Here is a 16,968-nt window from a genome sequence, read left to right on the forward strand (position 1 = left end):
CCTTTGGTCCACAAATCCCCCAAGGGCCTTGGTTAGATTTCAAGAGATCCCTGAAACTAGATAGGAAAAAAGAGAAGCATTACCTCCAATTATGAATGTAGGCCAAAAACTTCAGTACTGTTAGAAGTATGTGACTTTGTCACCAATAGAAATCCCAGCTATTTTCGGGTCACCTTATAGTGGCTGCAGACAGCTGGGGACAATGCACATCACTATGTCGATATTAGGGAGATGTCAGCTCCTGCCCTTTGATGCATCGTAAGGAAGCCAGACACGGGCTGGTTATTAAGCTGTTGCCGCTCGGCTCGGAGTCCTCCCTTGGGGCTCTGCACACCTCATCTCCCCTCGGCTCTGCTGATGGGCGCTAGAGGGAGCCCCTGGGGCCGGAAGAAGGAGACAGAACCCGCTGCTCCCTGTGGGCTTCCTGTTTCTGCGAGCATCACCCAGCAACTGCTCCTCACCCCGGCAGCCGCAGCTGGTTCCGTTTCTGGTGTTTTCACGCTCTCTCTCAGAAACCACCATCGTGGAGCCCTGTCAGAGATTCTGAAGCCCCCTGCTCAGAGGTCTCACCCCCCGCCAGAGCCTTTGGGGTGCAATAACCCAGCCCTTTGCTCCCCCAGCCCTCGCTGTTCCCAAAATTATTACCTCTGTGTTACTTGATCCTCCTTTGCCTTCTCAGCCATCCAGCACCTACTCGTTGGGTCCCTGTGTTAAATTAGTTCCATTAACATAACTGGTGTACTTTCTTTTCTCCTGACTGGACTCTGGTTGGTACACTGTATCACGATTTAAAAATATATTTTGATAATGTATTTCAGAAGAACCCAGTTCCTTTGTAACCGTGTATACTTTGTTTTAAGCACTTAAAAATATTATTCTGAGCATGGCCACCAGCTTCCCCAGCCTGCCTAGGGCATGCAGTGCACAGAGGGGCAGCCAGCCTAATGAATCGCACTTTCCTGGGTTAGGTTTAAAAGCAGCTGGGAACACAAAACACAGAGGTTTTTCTTTCTGTTCTTCCTTCCTTTCCTTTTAAATAAAGTTATGGAGGAAAATGAACTTTGAGTTATGCTCCCCCCTTTAAAAATAATACATGCTCATAGAGACAATGTCAGAAAACCAGAAGGAAACAAAAAGTTATCTGTATCCTCATGATAACCTAAAGACAAACGTGGCTCTATTTTGATGTATTTCCTCAGGGTCTTTGTTGTTGTTTATTTTTGCATAGACATTATTGGGGGTTGTATGTACCCACGTGTGTGCACTCAACACTGTCATAAGCATTTTGCATTCCATTACAAACTTATCATAAACACCATTTTTATAGCTGGACAGGATGCCGTAAGGTAGATATCCCAAGATTGACTTGGCTATTTTCTTATGATATAAAGCTTTTAACATACATTATTTTTTTATTGTGGTAAAACATGCATAACATAAAATTTATGGTGTAACCATTTGTAGGTGTCCAGTTGAGTGGCATTAAGCACACTCACGTTGTTGTGCAACCATCACCACCATCCATCTCCAGAACTTTTCCATTTTCCTAAACTGAAAGTCTGTCCCCACTGAACACTAGCTCCCCAGCCTCCCCTCCCCCAACCCCTGGTGCCCACCATTCTACTTTGTCCCTCTGCATTTAACATAAATTTTTACTATTGTCTCTTCCTTTTCCAATACAAGGTCACGGTAAAATGGCTTAAATGTACATACTCAGTGTAAGCAGTATTTGCCTGATGCCTGCCTGCCCTCCTTTCCTCATTTTTTTAAATTAAATTAGCACCCATCAACATAGGATGCCATCTTGCCAGTCCTCATTGTTCTTATTTTTCTGATGATATCCGAAAATTCATGTAGGGACATGATGACTTCAGTCTTTCCATTTCCATGAATTTTGAATGTAGAGACAAGCTTGTGGTAGGAAGATGGTTTTAAAACAGAGATGTGCCCTGGTCGCATTCTCTGAAGATTCCTTTCCACGCAGATTTCCTAATCTTTTGTGTGGCCAATTTCATGTAGAGACTGCTGGAACTCACACGGTCTGACTTCTGTTTTCTGGGGAAAACTCTGCCCTGACTTTCCTCTTTCTCGTTCTGTGGTATTGCATAAACAAAAGAGTAAATTTGGATTTTTAAAAAATTATCATTTAAAAAAAATCATGGTAAAATACATGTAACAGAAAATCTGCCATCCTAATGATTTCTAAGTGTGTAATTCAGTGGCATTAAGTACATTCACAGTATTGTGCAACCAACACCACCATCCATCTTCATAGCTCTTTCCATCTTCTCAAATTGAAACTCTGTCCCCATTAAACACTAACTCCCCATTCCTCTCCCCCAGCCCCTGGCAACCACTTTTCTACTTTCTGTCTCTGTGAATTTGACAATTCTAGGCATCTCCTGTGACTGGGATCATACAATATTTGTCCTTTGTGTCTGGCTCATTTTACTTTGCATAATGTTTTCAAGGTTTTGCCCATGTTGTAGCATGTATCAGAATTAAAAGAAAGGCCCAATAATATTCCATTGTATGGATATACCACCTTGTGTTTATCCATTCATCTACCAGTGGACACTTGGGTTGCTTCCACTTGTAAAAGAGTAAATTGGATTTTGTATTAAATATGAATTAGAAATTTTAACGTGGACTAACATATGATTAAATGGGTGCTAAAGTCCCTTTTTATCATTATGTTATCTGATATTATTAAGCCAACATGAAACCTCCCACCCAGGCTCTGTGAAATTGCTCACCTGTGGCCACCAGGAGGCAGCTGTTGGGGTTCGACCACCCCGCCCAAGCCTGCCTGTTTCTCTCAGATTTCTCCTGTTCCTCACTGCTTACATCCCTTTGCCTTCTTCCTGAGATAAGGATGCTAAAAGATAGAGATGGTTCAATTATATTCTATTCTAAACATAGGACATAGCTTTTAAATAATCATAGAATATTAGAGCTGAAAACTGTGCGTATTTTTGCCTTTTTAATACTCTTAGTTGCCTCTCTGTGGGCAGATAATTTCTTCTTTTTCAAAAATCTATGCCATAGGAAAGTCTCTTCACCCAAAAAGAGAAGTTCATGGCTTCTATTGCCTAATGCCGTTCTTTGGAGATGCAGTCATGTCTCCTTATCCGGCTCAAGAAGTTCAAGTCCAGCCATCTAGATCATAAGTCTCAACTAGGAAGTGTCTGGCTGCCTGAGAGGGAGTAACTGTCACAAAATTCAGTCCTCTTGTGATAGAAAAGAGCCTCATGACTTAGAATTCCAGTTGATATTTCGGTTCTACAAAATATATAAAGAACCCATACAACTCAACAACAAAAATACAAACAACCTGACTGAAAAAAATGGGCAGAAGATATGAACAGATGTTTTTCCAAAGAAGATATATGGATGGCCAACAGGCACATGAAAAGATGCTCAACATCACTAATCATCACGGAAACGCAAATCAAAACTACAATGAGATATCACCTTACACCTGTCAGAATGGCTATAATTACCAAGACAAAAAACAACAAATGTTGGAGAGGGTGTGGAGAGAAGGGAACCCTCATACACTGCTGGTGGGAATGCAAACTGGTGCAGCCACTACGGAAAACAGTATGGAGATTCCTCAAAAAACTAAAAATCAAAATACCATACAACCCAGCTTTACCACTACTGGGTATTTATCCAAAGAACTTGAAATCAACAATTGAAAGAGACTTATGCACCCCTATGTTCACTGCAGCATTATTCACAATAGCCAAGACGTGGAAGCAACCCAAGTGCCCATCAACTGATGATTGGATAAAGAAGATGTAGTGTACATATACAATGGAATACTACTCAGCCATAAAAAAGACAAAATCGTCCCATTTGCAACAACATGGATGGACCTTGAGGGTATTATGGGCGAGATAAGTGAGATAAGCCAGATGGAGAAAGACAAACACCATAAGATTTCACTCATATGTGAAAGATAAACAAATACAAGGACAAAGATAACAGATTAGTGGTTACCAGAGGGAAAGGGGGCTGGGGGGGTGGACATAAGGGGTAAAGGAACACATATATATGGTGACTGGCAAATAATAATGTACAACTGAAATTTCACAATGTTATAAACTATTATGACATCAATAAAAAAATAAGTTACAAAAAAAGATATTTCGGTTCTATGGGTTTCACAAACTTATATATTCCCCTGCAGGAGGATATCCAGTGCAGGCTGTGCTGTTCTGAGCGGCAGACATAGAGGCTGAGATAGAAGCCCACTGTGGGGGGCAGGAAGGCAGATAGGGAGAGGCCAGTAATCTGGGACAAAAGTTAACTCCCACATCCCTTTGCAAACGGTGACTGGATACATCAGATTTCGATTAAATGCTCCTTGAACAATTTTGTAACATTGTGCATTATATAGACCAAAATCTCCTCTATACTTACAGTTAGCATTTCATTATTCAAATACTGATTAAGAATAATAACTCATTTAATCCTTATAAACCCCATGAACTAGGTACCATTATTACTCCTATTTTATAGATGAGGAAACCGAGGCACAGAGAGAGCTTATGCAACTTGCTCAAGGCCAACAGCAAGTTTTAGGCTTCAGTCCAGCCATGTTGGCCCTAAAATCTGAGCTCAGCATCCTGCCTGCACGGTGCCTCTCCCTGCAGAAGACAATTGTATTCTAACACTAACAATAGTAATTAACTTTTCACTGACTTCAGGACTATTTCTTCTCCAAGTCGCTTTGTCCATTTATCTTTTATTGGTCAGATTGGATCGTAGCCTTTACAAGACTGTCTTGTTCTGAGACTTGTAATTTGTTTCCCTTCAGATGCCCTACCAGGTGACTGAGAACAGAGTCTCTGTTTACTTTGTAGGCAATTTTAATGCTATTTAAATTGTAACAAGCCTCCTGTGAGTCCTGTCCTGTGTTATTACAGTGCAAGCACTAATGCACAAAGTTGCCACCTTTCTTGTCTCCCTAATTATAGAGCATCCAATTTAAGAACAGCCGGGTATACCAGAGCTGCTGTAACATTGACGATGGGAGTTCTGATGTTCAGACAGGATAAAGAAATCAGCAATGTAACTACTGATGGATGAAATCTGTAACTACTTGCAGATTATGTATATGTCTAATCTGAAAAATCAATCTAAAACTGAAATCATTTGTAATAATAGAAACAAAACCCATCACATTCTCATATCCCACAATAATGACTTTTTTAATAACAGAAAAAAAGATAAGATCTCATTCCAAATAGCATTTAGGAATAAAGAAATATGCAGGACCTGTATGAAGACAACTATAACAATGTACTGAAGGACATCTCAGATTTAAAAATGGACAGAGAGAGACTTGGTTTCTGAATGAGAAGACTCAATGTTGAAATATATTCATCCATCCCTAAATAACTTATCAATAGAATGCAATTCAAATAAAACCCCAGCTTAGGGGACAAGGTTGGTTTAAAGTTTAACAAGTGGACTCTAAAATTAATCTGGAAAAATAAATAGTGAGACCAGCCAAGAAGTTTTTGGAAGAGTATTGAAGGTGATTTTCAACTTTTTTTTTTTTGTAGCCGACAAGTTCTTTGTTCAAACAAAATCTTACCTCGTTAGTCAAATACTTCCAGTGAGTCCTTCACTGCTTCCTGAGTAAAGTTCAAATTTCTTAACCTGAGTATTGTTTAAAACAAACAAACAAAAAAAAACCCAGCCTTCTAACCTTACCTAAAAGTATTCTGAAAAGCAATAAAATTCCCATGATTCCGTCACTTAAATAGAGCAACTGTTTTGTTTATTGTGTTTCCTTCCAGTCTTTGTCTATATGCGTGCATTTTTACCTAGTGGTGGTCATAAGATACTTGTCTAAGAAGCAAGAACACCAAAAGCCTGGCTTTGGGAATAGCAATGAAGCAATGCCAAAATTCAGGGCTTGAAGGGGGGCAGCTGCCGGAAAGAGGGCCAAAGCTCCTGGAGCAGCCCAAAATGCTGATTAAAGCTTTAACTCCAGGCCAGGCCGGTTAAGTGACATTGAGATTCTACCTGTGGCTTCTTGAAATCTGTACGAGAACTGTAATTCTGGAGTCCCTTATCTTGCAGGAAAAGTAATGTGTGGACTTTAGAAGAACAGACAGACTGTGCTGTCAGTTCTCGGCAATGACACTTCGTGACAGGCTGGGGTCCTGCTGCTGTCTGCCGTCCAGTCTCCCATCTTACACAGGAAGCTGGAAGAGGGCACAGGGGTCGTTGGAAACTATGAACTAATAAGCAGCAGAGCAGGGATTCCAACCAGGTTTTCTCCCACGCCTCTGCGCTGGACATCTGAGGGCTTTCTGCAGGATCCCCGGCACTCTGTGCAGACTGTGCAGGAGGCTGCGATGCCAGCAGCCCTCACTCTCCAGCACTGACTCTTTTTGCACGGGGCCTTCCCAGAGGTGCCGAGACGCAAACCTCAGCTCTTTGACCGTCTCACTTGCAGTGTTGTTTCTTCCAGCCCACTTTCGAGATCACACCTTCGGTTTTGGCGTGACCACGCTACCTCTGAAATCTCAGCCTTGAACCCCCGCCCTGTGGCCCCCACATGGTGTGCAGTGCTGAGTTTTTTTGCTCTTCCTGACAACGATAACTAGCCCCGCTTTGGAGTTCTTGATGAGGAAAGAGGGCCACCGATGTTAGAGGATGTGTTGAAATATTTCTGTCTTGACCATTACTTCTGTGCGTGTTCAGCTATGCTGGGGCGTGGCTTCTCGGTGTAAGTTGATAAGTGAATGTGCTTCTACGATGTGGGCGCCTTGGATGAAGGTACAAGTCCCTCCAGATCAGAGGTTCTCAACCCTGGGGCCATGTTGCCTCCCAGGGGACATTTGGCAATGTCTGGAGACATTTTGGGTTGTCACAACTAAGGTAGAGAGTGCTCCTGGCATCTAAGTGTGTAGAGACCAGAGATGCTCTTAAGCATCCTTTGATGCACAGGACAGCCGCCAGACAAAGAATTATTTGACCCAAAATGTCAGTAGTGCTGAGGTTAAGAAACCCTGCTCTGTATTTATATTACAGTTTCCCCATAGAGTCTAATCCCACATTTCATACGGATGGATGTGTCCACTGACGTGAGGATAAGAGGACGGGCCTTGAGTATCATCTGAGCAGCTGAAATCAAGCCCCTTGTCAGAGCAGCATTGGAGAACGTCCAGTGGTCTTCAGATGCCACACCCTCCCATTAATCAAAGGCAGGTTGAAGCTGCCCCGTGAGGCGTCGGGTATAAAGGTGCCTTTAATTGACCTCTTTGCTGGTACTCGGAGATGACGTGGTCAGGAGTGGCTATTTCATCTCCAGTTATTCCAGAATTTCCACTCTTGTGCCAAACATGTCTCTCCCACTGCTGTTCTTGGCTCTTCCTTAAACTGCCCTTGAAGTTCATCTAAAATCTTCATTCTTCGAAGGTAAGCCTTTTCTATCCTATGTGAAAATCTTTTGTAAAGATAACCAGTGCATACAAATTGGTGATAAAGAGGTTGCTTGTAATCCGGCACTGCTCTGGAGTCTAGGAGTTGACGGCTTTTCTTTGAACTCTGTTTCGGGGCCACAGAGCAGAGGCGAAGCCTCATCCCTTAGGGTTTCGGGCCGTGCTGACGGGGGTTACAGGGCTTCTGTTCCTTTCAGGAAATTCTTTTTCTTAGATTATCTTAGGGATGCTGTTTGAGCATCCTGAATGTCTGTCCCTTAGGTTGGAAGGTTGCTCACTTCTGATGTTTTTGTCTTTTCCTTAAGTCAGCTCGTCTTCAACTCACACTGTTTCGCAGAAGTGCCTGCTTTTTAAACCTTTGAATTCATAAGTGCCCTGAAATTTCCCTGTTTGATATGAGTACTATTTAAATTCCATTTATAAAGTCCTGTGTCCCCCACACTTCCTTTCTGTGAATGTCATCTGTCAATCACATGGGTAGCCTGATAGATTTTTCTGGATTTCAGCTAACAGGGTCCAGATTTGTTTCCTGGCTCTGACTGTTAGGAATATTCTATCTTTGCTAGAATGTTAAACTCGTAGGCAGGATTACTGAGGCCAAAGCCAAATAAATGGGTGGGTATCTGGAAAAAATACTGCTTTGGTTTATTTTTAATCATTTTCTATTCCTAAGTATACATTGAAGCATTTTATTTATTTCTTATCAGGGGGATGTTCTGCCCGCTAGTGAAATCAATTGCTGAGTAAAGCTTATTTTCCCGTGTCACTATCTATTCCGAACAAAAGCATTTTAAAGGGACTATTCTGAAAGCATGTAGAGACTTATTTTTTCTTTGCATTAGAATTGACTTCAGGGGATTTTTCAGAATTTATTCCTATATGGCTGAGAAATACACAATGGATTTTAGTTGTTTTGGTCTCAATGTTTTAAGAAAATAATCGGTTGATATTTGCAGTGCGTTGTGTTCATGAAAAACAGAAGTGGTTTTCCTGAGAGATGCTTCATCGGCAGTGTTTGTGGCCATTTCCTTGGTTACGATGTGTGGGAGCTGTTCTGTGACCTCTCAGATCCCTGGTCTGGCCTTACAATCACCAGTTTTGGGGAATGGATTGGAAAATGGATACATTTTTTTTTTCAGGATTGCTATGGACTTATTCCTGGACATTTCTGGAGAGGGACTTAATTCCAGAGTAAAATAAATTAGAAATGATTTTAAATGTGGGTCAGATTTTACCCTGCGCCGGCATTGCTGGGTTTTCTGGAGCTCTGTGGAAGGGCTCTGTGCTCAGGGACTGATCACAGCATCCTCCTGGCTGGGCCAGAGGCAGCTCTGGGGCAGGTCCTTGAATTTCTGTTCCTCCTGTTCTCCATCCTCCCTAAGCGCCGTGGTCCACGGTCCCTGCTCCTGGACTGTGCTTCATGTTATCTGCCCTCTCCTGGCCACTTTGGTTTTCTCATACCCATTTAGCCCAGAATCAGGCCAAATTTTGAAAGCCCATATGCTCCCCACCCCACCCCGACCGGCCCCCCTGCTCATCTTGTCCCCTAGTCATTGGTCTGTCTCTCTTCCCCATCCTACTCCATTTTTTCTCACTCCCCTTTGACTCCCACCTTTCACCCTCTGAACTGGCTCAAGTCTCTCCCATACTTAAAAACAGGGGGACAAATGAGCAAATCTTCCCTCCACCCAAAACTCTGCCCTGACCCTGCCTTCCTCCCAGGCTGCAACCTACCATTTCTTCTACATGAACAAATTGTCGAAAATGTTTAATTGTATTATTTTAACACAGCATGCAATAACCAATGTTTTTCTAGTTGCAAAGTAAAGGCTTTCTCGACTCTGTTCTCTTCACTCCATCTGCCTCGTTTAAGACCCACATTCACACCGGCCTTCTGGGAACTTTCGAGAATGATGGCTTCCAGGAGACGCCTCTACTTTCTGTTTCTCTAACCACATGTTGTCTGTCTTGGCTTGTTCTTTCCCGACCTCTTATTCATTACATGTAGGAGTCCTAAGATTCCTTCCTCCAGCCTCTTTTAGATGCATGCCACCAACTTTATCATCACCTTGAACCAATTGACCCTTCTGCTGCCTACTGCTGTTGGACACCTCCACCAAGGCTTTCTGCCCTCGCTTAAAACTCAGCCCAACCAAAACTCAAACTCGTCACCTTCCAGAGAAAATCCAAAGGGATTTTTTTTTAATCTATTAGATAAAAAAGAAGTGTGGATCATGAATCACTTTGAGTCACTGGGTACTAGGTAGTTATATGCAAAAACAAAACAAAAAATTCCTAAGGACACACCATTTTTAAAAGAGAGTTTCTATTCCCAATTGCTACAAAAATATAAAATACTTAAGATCACTGCGAGTTAATGATAACCTGTCAAAGTCCTCATTTTATTAGGAGTGTGCCCACTGTGTTCCGAGGTGAGAACATGCTCCCATTATGAAAGAGCCTGCTCAGAGTCTGAGGGGAGGGGAGGGGAGAGTGAGTACTGGGTGATAGGCAGATATGGGAATGAAGTACGACCCCCCAGCACAGGGTGAGAGCTTAGTAAACAGGAGCTCATAACTGCTCACTGTTGCTTTCCAGCCATTCTCTCTCCTAGATGCTTCTGTCCACCGGAGGCAGTCAGGATCCTGACCCGTGGGCCAAGTTCACTGTGGGCCAGAGCTAGGCCAGCTGACTGTGGGGATAGCTTTCTCTGCAGACAGCAGAGTAGGTCTGGCTCCCCCATTTGATGCTCCTACCAATGCCCCAGGTCTTACTGAGAGAGCCAGCTACGGCATTGACCTGGGTGCTTGCACTGCTTTGCCAGCACCCCTGGAGTGGGGGATGTTGTTACTGGTCTAGGCTAAGTCCAGGAAACAGCTAAGGACATTCCCAGAGCCTGTCTGTTGAATGCCTGTTCCCAGTGAGGACCCCTGGGTGGCTGTCAGGCAGTACACTGGATGCTAAGAGCTCAGACTTGTAGTGGGGACTTGGGTAAAAAGCCTGGCTCTTCCACCGTGTGTCTGGACAAGTTATACAACTTTTGTGGGCCTCAGGGTGTGCATAAAGTACTTTTGTAAACTGAAAAGTGCTGTGTAAATCTGGATAATCACTTCATGAACCACCTTTATAATAGGAAGTGTTTTTCCATATTAGTCAAAAGGATCCATATAAGGCAGTAACATAAATAAAAGCTCATGGTTTGTAGAAGTAATCTAGACATGTTGATTTTCCTATCAGCAATGTGGCTAGTGATTCGTGTTCATGGAAAACAGATGTTACAGCTGTGATTGAGAAGAATGGTTTCATGCCAGTTATCCCAGAGCCACTGCTCTCGCCCGTCCGGCCCCTGCTCTGTGCTGCGGTCTCTGGGTTTGTCTCCGCAGCTCTAACACTTAGAACCAAACCACAGCAGGAGGCGAAGCTGGTGACCCTAGCAACAGACCGGCGCCATGGCGACCAGTAAACTGAGTCTAGGTGTGGCCCCAAATTGGTTATCCATTCTGGCATTTGCTTGGTTAGCTATGACTCTCATGTTCCTAGAACAAAATTAGACCTTTTTCTGCTTTTCTCGGGAGTCCCTTGAGAAATTAAGTTCCTGAATACAATCTTATTTTACATCAGAGAATGGCTTTTCAGATTTCGGGCATTTCATTTTTGTCAAGAGGGCACAGAGGACCACACGCGCGGTGGCTTTTAGGAATGCGCGAGACAGTCAGAGCTTCCACCAATCTCCAAGTGCCTTCTCAGTGCAGAATGCCTGGGCTTAAATAGTGACTGTGTGTTTGCAGGTCATTAACTGCCCGGCAGCCTGGAAAGGGCCAGAATTTCAGAGGCAACCTGTTAGAAGTCCATCCTGAGCAATAGAAGGGGAAAACAACCTGTGTCACTGACCTCACACTCTTTGCATGAAGACCCTGAGCGCACGCTGGTGCAGTCCAGATGCATGGCCACCCTTCCACGTGGCTCAGACCATTCGAAGGCGCCCTGGGTTTCTTCCCTAACCTTCCTGAGGATGGAAGCCTGGGGCTTCCTGTCTGATTTCTTCTCGGCTGATACTCTTAGTGGTTTTAGTTTTGTCTCTGTCAAGGTAAAGGGTTTCTATTACTCTGCCAAGCGGCCTTGAGAGCTGGCATGGAAACCTGGTGGGCCTCCACGTTTCCCACTCTACAAAAGGTCACTTTTCACAGCCACAGCCCTTCATCTGACTTCTTAGTGGACGTTCCTAGCGCCAAGTCTGTAGGTTCCTGTCATTCATTAATCATCCTCATAAGCGGCCTTGCTATGAGTTAAAAACAAACAAACAAACAAACAAACAAGGCCTGCCTTGGACGGGTTGTCCATGAGGGGCCCTTTTCCTTAGAGAGCTATTTAATGAACAGAAGGCAACTAGACCCTTCACACTTTATTCTTGAGGGCTCAGGAGCTAAACAACACCACCGAGAAGTGTGAATTCAGCACTCCACTTACAATACAGACTTTGACATCCGCCCCACAGCTGGGAGGGGTCTGAGGCTCAGCCACCTAGCAGAACAGGCCAGGGGAAGCACACGCCAGAATGTAGCAGCCTGCCGTCTGGGATGTCAGAACCTCAGTTTTCTCTAATATGCTGCTACTTAGTGGGATAAGAAACCTCTGGTGCACTCACTTACTATTATTATTTTATTGCTGGTCTTGTTAGTTTCTTCCTGGGACTAAGATTAGCTAGTTGCTTCTCACTCCATGACAGCATCCTGCCACCCACGACTTCTGCAGCCGGCCCCTCCCACAGCTGTGGTGGGGGTCTGTGGGTTTATTCTCTTTCCTGGGGCTGCCCCCAGTCTCTCTGGGTCATCCCCCCCGGCTTGGCCATTTTAACCCGATGTTACCCAGCTTCCTTCCTGCTGTGGAGGAGGACAGGAAGGCCTGGGCGCCCTGGGTGGGGGCTCTCCGGCAGCAGAGGGAAGAGAGTGGGCTGAGAGGCAGCAAGACAGGGGCGGCGTGCATTTTCATCTGCCTAGCAAGGCAGTTCAGCCCCCTGTGCTCAGCGGGGCCTGCGTGTTAGTGCCTCTGGCCCTCCTCTGCCCCGTGGGCACCATCCTTATCATTGGCTTGTTTCAGATGAGACCCAGACACAGCAGCTAACTTGCTCACGATCCCACAGTAAGTGGCAGAGCCAGAAACTGAACCCGGTGGCTGAATTCTAGAGCCCACTTACTCCACGTCCTCCCTAGGTGGTTTTCCTGAAGCTGATAACTAGCTGATTGGATGGTGGCCTGGGGGGTGGGGAGAATGCAGATGTCTTCAAGCATTGCCCTGTGACAGGCACACGCCAAACGAAGCCTGTTCCCTACCCTGCTCTGGGGTGTGTGGTCCCAGGGTTTGGGGAGGCAGGTAGCTCTAGAATTTGCCTATCTAGATGGGAATATTCAAACTGATGTCTTGAAGAAGGCTGTTTTACTAATTGGCGATCCTTCTCACCTGTGAAGTTGTTACTACTACTAAAATTATAATTGCTTTCCATGATCAATTCCTCAAGTCCCATACGTGTTCGTGTACAACAGTTTAAAGTCATTTTCTCCAAATCACTTAACTTTATAGAATCAAGAATTGTCATACACTAACAAAAGTATTATAGCAAAAAATCAAGTTATTCCACGGTAGGCATCTCAATCTCTTTGAAAGTTATTTTTGCGACGCTAACGCGGCTGTCCATCAAACTCGGCGCTGTGCTCACCTTAAAGTTGAAACCCGCTGACTTTCTCCCACAGCGGCCACTCCAGGCTTTACTCAGCCTCTCTCCTCCGTCGCTTCCATCCTCTCCTGGGTCAGGTCTTCCTGCCCCTCGGAACCTCTTCTCTGCCACCCGCCCTCGGGACAACCCCTTCCTTCCCGAGCCCCCTCCTCAGGGGCCCCGGGTGCCCGGAAGGTGGAAGGTGAGCGCACACAGGCCATGCGCTCACATGTTACCGAGAATTAGGTTACGGGGGCAGAGAGTGAGAAACTGGGGATTGTTAACATTTAAATGTGAATCTCTGGTCTCCCAAGACTCGGGAACCCTTAGCAAGGAAAGAGGCCAAGGAACTCTGTGGGAGGTTCCCGTTTTGAGGCGGGGAGGTGGTCTTTCTGAGAAGGGCCTGCAAAAATGTGTCTCCAGGGCCTGGGCAGGAGGGGGCCTGGGCAGGAGGGGGCCCGGGCAGCCTCGACACAGGATAAGAGGAGGGGGCGCAGGAAGGTTCCAGGCGCCGCAGGCACCCGGCTTGCCCAGGACAGATTGACGTTCTGATGAAAATGCGCGTCGCTTCCTTCCCGTCGCTTCCGTCCCGGCCTGGCGAGGTCAGGAAACGTCTCGTTGCCTTGCCCGTGGGACTTTTAAGGAAAGAGCGCCGCGTGTCCTGCTGCTGGAGGAGGCGTGTGCTCTCCGCGAGCACGACTCTCCGCGCCGACCCCACGCGGCGCCCGGCGGGGACCTCGGCTCGGCCCCTGCCTCGCACGTCCTCCCGGCCGGCCCCCGGACGGTGCAGCCCCCCGGCTCTGAGACCCCTGACCCACGCCGAACCGCCGGCACCCTGGTTCTTTGCTGCGCCCGGCTTGCAGAGGGGGAGGCCCGCGGGGGACGCGCCCGGCCCTCGGATGCTCGTTCTCCCCAGCGCGGGCCGCGCAGCCTGGTCGTCCTGGGAGCCCGCCCCTTCTCGGGGTGGCCGGCAGGTGCTGCTGTGCGCGGGCGGAGGTCGCCGCGGCCCGAGCTCAGTTGGCCTGAGTTTGGAGGACATCGCCGGGCGGGAGCCCGCGGGAGCAGGGCGCGGACTGCGCTGGGGGCAGAGGGCGGTGCCGGGCCAGGCCGTCCGCCCCGCCCAGCACCGCGCAGGCCCCGCCCCGGAGGACCCCGCCCCCGCGCAGACCCTCAGAGGCCCCTCCCCCGGCCGACTATTCTTCCGCAGCACCTCCCCCACCCAGGCCCCGCCCCCAGCGGACCCCTGCCCGCCTGGGGCTCCACCCTTCTAGCCCCTCTTCCCACGGTCTCTCAACTCGCCGTCGTTCCCCACCGCGGGCGGCCGGCCAGGGCGGGGCCGGCAGGGTATTTTCTCCCCACCGCCTTTCCGGTGGGGGCCGGAGGGGGGTGCGTAGTGACTGATAACCGCGCAGCTGGGGGGCGGGGAGGGGCGCGCGCGGGGAGCGGGGCTATGGGGGGCGCGCGGGGGACGCGGCGGGACCCCACGGGTGGAGGGCGGGCGGGGAGCGGGGGGCGGGGCGGGACCCTCGGGGGCGGGGCGCGGGGCCAGCCCGGCTCCTCAATCCCGGGTGCCTCTGCCCTGGCGGGCCGGCCCCGGCCACCTGCGCCCCGCCCCTGCGGCCGCGCCCGAGCCCGGGAACCGCGGAGGCGCGCCCTGCCTCGGGAAGGGCGAGTTCCCGTTCCGCCGCGCGGGTCTGGCTCCGCCGACAGTAACCCCGCGGCGCTGGGGATGCGGCTGCGCTGAGCGCTCGTCCGCCGCGGATCCGAGGAGCCGGCGTTGACCGAGTGTCTTTCCTGGTGTGTGAGAAGGTGGACTCGGAGCCGGCAGGATGACCAACCCTGCGGCCACGCAGAACAAGGAAATAGACTGCCTGAGCCCAGAAGCTCAGCGACTGGTAAGAGGAAAACACATTTGCGAAACTTTCGGTTCTCCCTGGAAAGTTTGGTTTTTGTTGATGTTTTAAAGCCAAGGGCAGTGGGCACCTACCGCCACAGTCGTCTGTGCCTGGTGAGGTGTGGGTGGGCGCCTGGCAGGGGACCCCCTTCAGTGAACGTCGCGGCGCGAGGATGTGCGGGTGGGAGCGGGCCCTGCTCTCTGTTCCGTGCGATGCTGGTGTGCGCTCTCCCCTCTTGCGCGCTGGAAGGCACTTTTCACTGGACGACGCCCCTCCCCAGGACGAACCTGGTCGCTTCCCTCTGCCTCTAGTGACGGTCTTTTGTCTGGCTCTGCCCAGCTGGTGAGTCGGCCGTGGATCGAGCCAGGGTCTGAGACCCGCGAGTGGTCTGGTTTCACTGAGACCTGCTAGTTTGGTACTTTACAAAATACAGCACCTAGAAACTGGTGTCCAGAGCGGGTGCCCTCGCCCTGAGGCTGGCGCCAGCAGTGTTTGGGGTGGTTTGGAGCGCTCATCCTGCCCTGGACCTTAGGACCAGTGGGGCTGAACCCGATTTCTCCAGCTCCCTAAAGGACCCCGGTCCCCAAATCCACTTGGGCTGGTCTTCTGGGGTCTCCGGGTCTGGACAGGATCCTCCATCCGTGGAATTTCGCAGTTGTTCAGGTCAATAACCAGGATTGGGACCACGGATGTGGGGGTGATTTGGCGTTAAAATTGGGCAGGGGTGAAGTGGAGAAGATTTGTAATATAACCCATTTTCGTGCAGCTTGTGGTTGATGTGAGTGGAAATATCTAGAAGTGAAAGGGTGTAGTTTGGAAAAGAAGCACGTTAGGAAGTTAGTGCTACAGAGAGAGAGAAACCCTGGATTTCCGTTTTATGCGGTCTCTGTAGGTACCCTGATGAAAGTGTGAACCCAGCATAATCATGCCTTCACCAGCTAGGAATTAATCATCTACTGGATGGTTATGGAAGATTCAGGATGAGTAAGATTGCCCTGACCTTGGGGTAGCTTCTTGGTAAACCAGAGAGGGGTATAGAAATAGATTCTGATGAACGCACACTTGAGAGTTCCTCGTTGCTGAGGGCTGTCAGGTGGTTTTTTTAATGTCCATTTTAGTTTGCTTCTTTGATGACCTCACGTAAAGTGGGCCAGACCTTTGGAGCTGGTTTCTATCCCTTCGCCTGGTTGGTTTCTAGGGGCCCAGGGAACCTACAGAGAGATCTTTGAATCAGCATGAGGGAAGGGCCCTGGGAAGAAGGGAGGCTGGGAATGAGAGAAGCTGGTGTTCCCGAGGAGTGGCCTAGGTAACCATAGATGGCAAGAACAGGGTGATGTGGATCCCAGGCAGGATTCGAGCTCAGGAGAGGGAACTGCTGGGCAGGGAGTCCTTGAGGAAGAAAAGAGTGACCGTGGAGAACAAGGATGTGAGGAAAAGAGGCACAAGGATGTGAGGAAAAGAGGCACGGACCATTAGAGGAATGAGTAGAATTAACACTTGGCGCAATAAGGCCCCGACCACAATGTCTCCTTAACCCTAACTTAACTGGTGGATTGAGTCTGGTTGAGATGCTGCTGGAAATAGAAGAGAGGAGAGTCCGGAAGGCGTTCTGATTGAGAAGGTGCTCAGAAATTGCAGGCCCACCATCCCTTACCCCTACTTCCAGGATCCAGTAAACTCCGAAGAGCTGTTATTTTGTAAGTTTGTTGCAGAATTCATCTGGCAGTGAGACCTGCCCTGGCTGGTGGGTGGCTCTTTTCAGTCTTTATCCCTTCTAGCATGAATAGTCATAACATTTCTCTGCAAGGTACTCTGTTAATTTCTGTGTTGATGTACTTGGTTAAGAGCTGTTACTCTGGGTTGTTACACGGTATATAGTGCTTGCATCTTATCAGCC

The 16,968-nt window shown here is 48.1% G+C and overlaps 1 protein-coding gene and 1 long non-coding RNA gene across 51 annotated transcripts in view; one reads left to right on the plus strand and one right to left on the minus strand.

The window, feature by feature from the left end:
- Positions 1-16,968, plus strand: part of LRRFIP1 (LRR binding FLII interacting protein 1) — a 138,557-nt gene that overhangs the window by 43,865 nt on the left and 77,724 nt on the right. For 7 of the 50 annotated variants that reach the window (XM_070269587.1, XM_070269604.1, XM_070269589.1 and 4 more), the window contains exon 1: positions 14,737-15,071. The exons of 30 other annotated variants lie outside the window; for them this stretch is intronic. In XM_070269587.1, the coding sequence (XP_070125688.1) occupies positions 15,006-15,071 (66 nt within the window). In that variant the 5' untranslated portion in view covers positions 14,737-15,005. Of the gene's footprint in view, positions 1-14,371; positions 14,563-14,712; positions 15,072-16,415; positions 16,769-16,968 lie in introns of those variants that run through there. 13 more of the 50 variants (XM_070269595.1, XM_070269605.1, XM_070269590.1 and 10 more) reach the window with 6 other exon arrangements.
- LOC102148210 (uncharacterized) lies at positions 1,393-13,775 on the minus strand. Its single transcript, XR_001380923.3, has 3 exons — positions 13,180-13,775; positions 2,757-2,878; positions 1,393-2,093 (listed from the first exon to the last, which is right to left on the minus strand). It is a non-coding gene; the product is annotated as an uncharacterized lncRNA (long non-coding RNA).

Source organism: Equus caballus, chromosome 6 (assembly GCF_041296265.1).
Source record: "Equus caballus isolate H_3958 breed thoroughbred chromosome 6, TB-T2T, whole genome shotgun sequence".
Classification (NCBI taxonomy): Eukaryota; Metazoa; Chordata; class Mammalia; order Perissodactyla; family Equidae; genus Equus; species Equus caballus.